Source organism: Gymnoscopelus microlampas (assembly GCF_963454915.1).
Source record: "Gymnoscopelus microlampas genome assembly, chromosome: 24".
Classification (NCBI taxonomy): Eukaryota; Metazoa; Chordata; class Actinopteri; order Myctophiformes; family Myctophidae; genus Gymnoscopelus; species Gymnoscopelus microlampas.
The window spans coordinates 30,376,271-30,385,273 of NC_139961.1; the positions used below are offsets into that span (position 1 = coordinate 30,376,271).

The following is a 9,003-nucleotide window of genomic DNA, read 5'->3' on the forward strand; positions in this document are numbered from 1 at the left end:
CAGGCCAGGTCTTTATGGGGAGGCGCTCTCAATCATTGGTTCTCAACTTAGGGTTCAGGGACCCCCTTGAGAAAGTTCCAGGTGGTCCCCAGCAAAACTTTGAGTTGAATTTCACTATTATTTCACCAGGTAGAAGTTAACCCAGTGAGAGAATGTATAAGAATGACCATTAAGATTATAGGTTTCACTCTCCACTGTTATCTCCCCACAGACAATGGTCTGTACTAAAACAATAATATGTTCTTATGGGTGTCTCAATGGCACAAAATCTTCTCAATTTGTGGTCCGCTGCCTAATATCAATGTGGACTGTCTTGACATGAAGATGTTTGAGAAATACTGCTATGAATACATTTGACGTGTTTGTGTTTAAGATTGTTTTTCTTTATTTTTTAATTATAGACTATATAGTATATATACTACATTTCCTTTGAAAGACTGCTGACAATCATGGCCGACTGGGAGGAAGAGGTAACATAAAATTGAGAGAACTTAACTGTCCTTTTTGAAACATTGAGACTCAGTTGAAATCATAACAGGTTTCATATCTGTGTCCATGTTTACAGGGAACCGGCACCGGTGGTGCATTCACCAGCCAGGCTTCAAGCAGTGGTGGGTTTACTTTTAGCAGCTACACAGCAAAATCCTGACTGTTCTATGACATTGTAAAAATGGACCCATAACTATCTGTTAGATTAACACTCAGAATATTTATCTGTTAGATTAACACTCAGAATATTACTGTATATTGCCAGTAATCTAGACCCTTTTCTTTAAACTAGTCATAAAATAAACTAGTCATAAAATAGAACATTTCTACCAGTGACTTATGGAGTACCTTCATGTACAGTATGTAACAGTGGGTGCAGCAGTTAAGATTGTTATCAGTTGAATGTTCATATGTGTGACAGTGATGGACTTTTGTTTATTTTTAGGAAGCTCCTGGAAAGACAACGGAGGTTTTGGAGGAGGGGACGACAGAAGGGGTAAGTGTTTATGGAAAATGTGATTCCTTTGATTTTGTTCTCCACCACTGGGTCTGGGCCTGATTATATATAGTTGCAAAAGGTCTGAATGGGCTCAAGTGCAATTTTGATAGAGGGACATCAGGTAGTTGAATGTCTTAGACTTTGCACTGACTTTATGGTAAATTCAAAATGGGGGTCCTAAATTGTGAAACCATCAAAATACTGTCTCAAGGGGCAAGTCGAGATAAACAAGTAGGGCTGTCACAATTATGACATTTTACTTGACGATTAATTGTCACTCAAATAATTGCGTTGAAAGTTTGAACATGAATTACATTTCTCTTTGGCTTTTAGGCTGCATAAACTAAAGTTGCACAGGGCAGCTATGACAAATAACACATTTAATGACTTTATTACTTTAAAAAAATAAAAATAATGCAACACAAACAGGTCTGCTCATAGTGCTCATTAGCATGAATTAACGCTCTACGCCTGTATGCACAAGAATAAACGTCCAGCATTAGATGCCATTTACCAAGTGGAGGTTTTTGTTTTTTATACAGGTCGTGGAGGAAGAGGCCGAGGGGGACGAGGAGGAGGATTTAAGAGTGAAGGTAAGGACACATTTGGGCTGCATACAAATATGTGATATACTATTGATATTACTGTGCATGATCAATAAAGACAGTTGCCAATAATCTTGAATGAAATCAAGCATACTGACTATTGGTGAAGGGCACTGAGGGCTAACACAGCAGTTCTGCTTCCACCGTTAAGGTCAACGTCATGTTATACATTTTATACTGAAAATAATTAACCCCTCATGCACACTGTAGCTTTTTTTGTGTTAAAAGCGGATTTCAGAATGAATCAAGTAAACATACATTTACATACAGGCTAGTCAAAAAAGTTCTGCTTTCACCATGCAGTAACATTAACTAATTGTTGTACTCAAACCATTAAACCCTTATGCACACTTGCATTATTTTTAATATTTCATTCTCTGTGTGCTAAAATAATAAGTCAAATTGGAGTTGTGGCAATGTATGCGTGAATCATGATTACATTATTCTGGAATACTATTTTCCAGTCTCATGAAGCCCTACCATACATCTGTGACAACGACATTGTTCCACAACACATTGATAGCTTAAATATAGTTAAACTTTTGACCTTTCTTTTGCAGGAGCTGATGAGAACGGGAATGGTAAGTTAAGTAGTATTATTGGAGTTGACTGTTGGCACTCTTAACGATGTACACTTATATTATACTATGTCTGAGCTGTGTATTTTGTTTGTTGAAATGAAGCAGGTAGCAGCTGGAACAGTGGAGGAGGAGGCGGCGGCAGTAGCTGGAACAGTGGCGGAGGAGAAGAGAGAAGAGGACGAGGAGGCAGAGGTAAGACAGGCTTTGGCTGATAGTTCTACATGTAATTCACACTGGTGAGGCAGCTTCTTTGATGAAATCCATGTGAAAACATGCATTAACAAAGATAACCATTGAAAACAGTGATTCTTACAGGTTAACACAATAATATTTGCATTTGACAGGAGGCAGCAGAGGAGGTAGAAGTGATGGAGATGATGATGGAGGATCCAGAGAAGGTAATGATTGATTAAACTAGATGAACTGGGTTACTGTGGCAATAGGCTGCATCAGCGCTCCTGTTTTCTGACCTAAAGGAGCGTGTTTAACATCTCCGGCGAGAACAGCCGTGTGATCCCATTGGTTCACCGATCTGTCCGTCAGCCCCCGCCCCGTCAACACAACATTACGAGCGACGCCCACTGCACTCTGGTTGGTTGGGGAAATGAAACACTTCCTATATCGGGTACACCGACGCGCTGCTCCAGGCTTTTATTTTTTAGCAAAACTAAACAATAAAAGCCTGGAGATCGAGGCTACTGTGGCAATGATTATATAGATTGTCCATAAATTATTTGCTATTGAACTGATTGTATTTTTCAATCTGTAATAGAATTCCTTTCTCAAGTAGTTAAAATATATGAATGACCGTTATGTCCTTAAAGTGAATGATGGAAAATATGATTAATTCTTCCCAGGGTTTGGAGGAGGTGGTCGTGGAGGAAGAGGAGGCAGGGGAGGCTTCCGTCAAGGTATACTTTTATTCAAGACCCAACTTAAGTTAGGGTTACTGCAAAAAGTTGATATTTAGTTGAAGTGTAATGATATGACGAATGTCTTTTAAGGTGGAACAGAAGGTGGAAGTGAAGGTTCTGGAGGAGGTAAATGAACCATGATACATAACTATGAAATTAATTACTGAGTCATGTTCATGAGTGAATGTCAACTGATGCTTCTTGTGTTATGCTGCAGGATATCGTGGCAAAGACGAAGAAGTCTTTTCCAAAGGTAATTTGTGTGAATCAGCTTCCATGTTTGAGTTGGTCAGCTTTCATTGGGAAACATGCTAAAAATGTAATTTTGTGTATCTGTAACAGATTCAACAGGAAACGCTGAAGATGGAGGTGAAGAGAGTAAGTAAATGTGTCTATTGTGAACCCACTGAAAGCTTTTCTTTTCTACTATGCCTTTGTTTAAAGTCAGCCTAACCTCGTCCCCTTCCCCAGGACCGAGGGTGACCTATATTCCTCAAGACCTCCCTGAGGATGAAGAATCAATTTTTTCCCACTACGAATCTGGCATCAACTTTGACAAGTATGATCAGATCATGGTGGATGTTAGTGGCAGCAACCCACCAAAGGCCATCATGGTATGGATCTTTTTGCAGCGTTCTCATCTGTTCAGTAGTGGTGAGTAGTTTTCTGACTGCAATGAAACTCTGTTTGTCTCCATCTTCAGACTTTCGAGGAGGCACAATTCTGTGAGTCCCTGAAAAAGAATGTGAGCAAGTCCGGCTATGTGAAGCCAACTCCAGTGCAGAAGCATGGCATCCCCATTGTCACAGCAGGCAGAGACCTCATGGCCTGTGCCCAGACTGGATCAGGCAAAACGGTAAGATTCAGCTGATGCTTTCTACTAGAATGACTTGTTATATAACTATGTTATAGGACAGGACACATTTTTCGTTAGTTGTAGGGATTGAAAATATGTTTGAGTACATCAGATGGTGTAATGAACCACTACATTCCCTCTGTAGATCAGGAAGTAGAGGTGAGCTTGGTTCCCTGTCAGGGAGGATTGTAATGTGTTTTCCTCCCTACAGGCTGCCTTCCTGCTGCCAATCCTCCAGCAGCTGATGGCTGACGGAGTGGCAGCCAGTCAGTTCAGTGAGCAGCAGGAACCTGAGGTGGTGATTGTTGCTCCAACCAGAGAACTTATCAACCAGATCTACATGGAGGCTAGAAAGTTTGCCCATGGGTGTGTATTGTCACAAATGCTAGACTCCTTAAGATTATGGTGTATTTTGAACATGCTGTGAACTTCATGTTAACACTTTTCTCTTCTGACCTGTGTAGGACATGTGTGCGTCCTGTTGTGGTGTACGGTGGAATCGCTACTGGACACCAAATCAGGGACATAATGAGGGGATGCAACGTGTTGTGCGGGACTCCGGGAAGGCTGTTAGATATGATTCAAAGAGGAAAGGTAATTAAGCCCTTGCCAGAAGTTCAGTTATGATGGCGGTGAACCTTTTCAGCTGTTTGACAAAGTTCAAGACTTGCAACTATCAATTATTTTCTTAGTGATTATTCTATCGATTACTTTTTAAAATGAATTGAATAATCAAGAAGCATTTTCAATATTAAATGTATGTACAGTATCTATGGATCAATTAACCACACAAGAGTTATTTTATACTTTGTCACACAATTTAGATTTTGTTTTTAAAGATTTTTGTCTATAATGACGTCATTAAATCGATTAGTTGGATCAACTGTTGCACCCCTACTTATATTGTTGAGATGCCTTGTGTTTACATCTATATTTCTACTGACAGTTAAACAGCTGAATTTGCTGGCAGGGAAAATAAACTATGCTATAATAACTCTGATATCTCCTCAAGGTGGGTCTCAGTAAGGTACGTTACCTGGTGTTGGATGAAGCAGACAGGATGTTGGATATGGGCTTTGAACCTGACATGCGCAAGTTGGTGGGCTCTCCTGGCATGCCAACAAAAGAGGAGCGTCAGACCCTGATGTTTAGTGCCACCTTCCCTGTGGACATCCAAAGGTACACTGTGTTAAGCATCTTCTACAGGTTACAGGTTGTCTTACTGTAAAACTCCTAATGCATGGTTATGTTTTTTACAGGCTGGCCGCTGACTTCCTGAAGACTGACTACTTGTTCCTGGCTGTGGGGGTGGTGGGCGGAGCCTGCAGTGATGTGGAGCAGAAGTTGATTGAGGTCACCAAGTTCTCAAAGAGAGAAAAACTAATTGATGTCCTCAAGACCACTGGTAACGTCTCTAACCTCACTACCTACCTCCAAGTCTCTACTATTAAGCCATTTGAAATCAACAACCTGAACATGCTTGAACAAGATAAACAATGGCAGCTATTGAGGAAAAAAGGCTACAATTAACCATGCCTTCTTTAAGCCACTCTCAATCCGCAGGATTCTCTTTCTGCGTGTCCTTTTGGTTTAAACCTTACAACTCACATACACCCGCACACTGTTTATACACTGATCCTCATCTACATTAACTGATATTTTGTTAATTATTTGTAGGCTTAAAAAGCCTATTGTGCCTGTGTCTCCCCATTTTGTTACAAACATATGGCAATAACTAAACAATTTGTTGGGGTTTGTGCAGGAACTGAGCGTACAATGGTGTTTGTGGAGACAAAGAGACAAGCTGATTTCATTGCAACATTCTTGTGTCAGGAGAAGGTTGCTACCACTAGTATCCATGGGTAAGTGGTGGTTTGATACAATGTTTATAGCATGCTCTTAAGCAGAGCAGCATTTGACCTGTACTGTGTCTTCTGACAGCGACCGTGAGCAGCGTGAGCGAGAGCAGGCGCTACAGGACTTCCGCTCTGGAAAATGTCCCGTCCTGGTGGCTACCTCTGTGGCTGCTCGAGGTCTGGATATACGAGATGTGCAGCACGTGGTCAACTTTGACCTCCCCAAAGAAATTGACGAGTACGTCCACCGGATCGGGAGGACCGGTCGTTGTGGCAACACTGGGAAAGCCATTTCCTTCTACGATCGTGAGAACGACAACAATCTGGCTCGCTCCCTGGTTAAAATTCTCTCTAGTGTAGGTGACCTCACTCCTCAACACACTGCTCTGACAATACCTTACTAAGCACAGCACCAGCCCTAATGTTTCGTATTGGTTTGACTGTGATTGACAGGCTCAGCAGGAGGTGCCTGCGTGGCTTGAGGATTCAGCGATGGGCGCCACTGGAACTACAGGCTTCAACCCAGGAGGGAACACCTTTGCTTCCACAGACTCTAGGAAGGTAATGTATTTGCAATTCACGGCAATGAGTGCACTAGAGCAAAGCCTTCACTGTATTTGTAATTCACTGCAATGAGTGCAATAGAGCAAAGCTTTCACTGTTCATATGTGGGGACAAGTTTGACGAAATCAACGTTCTAACATTCTTCTTTTTTTGCCCTCAGGGGGGAGCTGACAACTCTGCAACCAGCCAGCCACAAGCAACTGGAGACGATGAGTGGGAATAGATCGCCACAATCCTGCGGTTATTTTTTGTCTTAAGTTTGTTCAAAGTTAAATGCATTTAGTGTGGTTTTAAGTGAAATGCATTCAAGTGTGGTGTTCTGTTTTAATAGGATTTAGTATGTGACCATCTGTGGCATGCTATGTGATGATTAAAATTGTAATCATCACATAGGCCTATGCTGTTTTCCCAATTGGAGATATATAGATATATATCAGTGAATTTATTTGTAATTGTAACTCTGCAGCCACAAGCAGCTGGCTGCCCAGAATGAAGATGAGTGTCAATAGACCATTTGTACATTGTCAGTATCTTTGCAGTTGAGACTACATTTTTTGAGACAGATTTTTGTGTTAAGTTTACATAGTCACTAACCTGCAGTTAAGGAATAATCTTTGTTCAGTTTGTTTTTCCATTGACTTGAGACCATTACTGGCATATCAGTGGAGATTCCAAACTAATTATATTACAGCCTCACTCTTCCTGGAATGTTAGCATGCTGAATTAAGAAGCCATTGTTCTTGCATCAATAAAAAAGTTTTAGATGCCTATTGTTTATCATTGCTACTGGTAGGCAGATTTCGGAACTGTCCACAACCCCCCACAGACGGAACAATTAGACACCATCTTATGAGCATTAACAAGGAGCATCATATGACGGTACTACTGTTGAAAATAGTTTACATGCTCCTATAACTAGACCTTATGTCCTGCCAAGTCGAACATTATGGTAAAGAATTCAAATTTGCCAATGGAGCTTGTATTTTGTGTACAGGTGCATTAAAAAAAAAGAAATCTGAGTGCATTTTGTCCTGTCATTTTTCAAATATTCTAGAGATTCCATTACACAAAGTGAAACAATTCAAGGTTCGATAACAGCAATATAACTCATGAAAATAAAATAATGTATAATACAGAAATGTCCACAACTGAAAAGTATGTCAATACACTCAGTACTTGGCTGGGCTCCTTAAAAATGAGAAGCCCTGAAAATGTACAAATTTGTCAGCGTTGGTCCAGTGTGAAAATGTAGATTGGCTATTTCCGAATAACATTATGCATAAGACATTAAATGGAATGGTTATGTATTTTAAATCTGAAAAGTATAATTTTAGGAGTAAAATACAATAGTCTCTTTGATGCAGTGGAATAAGAGTATAACATATTGAAAAAAACTCAAGTAAATACCTGAAAATGTACAGAACTTAAGTATACGTGGTCGCTTTCCACTACCGATTTGGTATTGTGATCAATTGGCCAGCCAACTTGCCTGACCTGAACCCCGTAACCCATGGAGGACTGTCATGTTCGATTGAGAACTGTACCTTTATGTTTGAGTTTTTGCACCCTCTAGTGGACAGGGGTAATTGTACTAGTGTTCTTTTCAGTCTTACAAATTTGGCTTGATAATAGGTTTGGAGAAGTACAAACCCTTCAAACTTCACTCTGCCTCTGACCGCCACTTCCAAGTCAATTGTTATCCGTCTGTCTTTGTGTATCCCCTCCACACACATTGAGGACAGAACAGTAAAACAATACTTTACAAGGCACAAAAGTGTGAAGGAATCAAGATGATGAGACACCAGACCAGACAATACAGGCAAGCTGAAGGCCACTATCAAGGCAACCTGGGCTTTCATAGCACCTCAGCAGTGCCACAGGCTGATTCAGTATTTGTATTAAAAAGAGGCTGACCAAGCATTGAGTGTATACATGAACAGACGTTTCAGAAGGTCAACATTTAAATGATTCGATTGGTCTTGCATAATATTCTAATATTTTGAGATACTGGCTTTTTGTTTTGAGCTGCATACCATAATCTCTAGATTAAAAAATAATAGGCTTGAAAGATTTTCCTTTGTGTGCAATTAATCTAGAATATATTAAAGTGACACTTTTTGAAATAATTATTTTTCCTTTCGGAATGTACCTGTATAAAGGGGAATTAACTTCCATTACGTGAATGACACTCCATATAAATGTCAGCCTACCTGGCATAATCATAACACAAATGTAGCCACTTCCTGATGACTTCCAACTTCCGTGCCCTTTGCCTTTTCTTAAGAGGAATATCATTTTGTTCCAAACGATCCAGCAGATACTGCACTTCACAAGCAGAATGACACCAACAGACAGTCCAAGCGGATTGGTGAGATGGATCCCCTTTTGTCCCATGTGAGACAGACAAACTAAGCTGATTATTGAATGTCATAAATGTATAATGTACAACTATAATTCAAAATGTTGTTCCAACACTGATGTACTTGTTTTAGTTCCAACTAGCATACATGGCCTGCGGCAGCCTTTAAAACTTTCAAAGATGACACATTCTTCAAAATTCTCTCAACTGGAATTTTATTAGTAGGTCGATGGCAAATCTCCCAGACAACAATGATGTGCGTTAACTATATCAATTTTTT

At 40.2% G+C, this 9,003-nt stretch overlaps 1 protein-coding gene across 1 annotated transcript; it reads left to right on the top strand.

Moving 5' to 3' along the window:
• Positions 1-449: 449 nt before the first annotated feature.
• LOC311040637 (putative ATP-dependent RNA helicase DDX4) lies at positions 450-6,713 on the top strand (the record flags this gene model as incomplete). The annotated part of the gene is made up of 20 exons (XM_084050966.1): positions 450-470; positions 935-985; positions 1,531-1,581; positions 2,154-2,174; positions 2,280-2,366; positions 2,519-2,572; positions 2,681-2,696; positions 3,032-3,085; positions 3,306-3,341; positions 3,431-3,466; positions 3,560-3,702; positions 3,792-3,944; positions 4,156-4,310; positions 4,409-4,538; positions 4,957-5,123; positions 5,204-5,349; positions 5,707-5,806; positions 5,886-6,156; positions 6,254-6,361; positions 6,525-6,713. The coding sequence occupies 20 exons, from the start codon at positions 450-452 to the stop codon at positions 6,585-6,587; spliced, it is 1,863 nt and encodes a 620-aa protein (XP_083907092.1). The 3' UTR covers positions 6,588-6,713.
• Between the last annotated feature and the right edge of the window lie 2,290 nt (positions 6,714-9,003).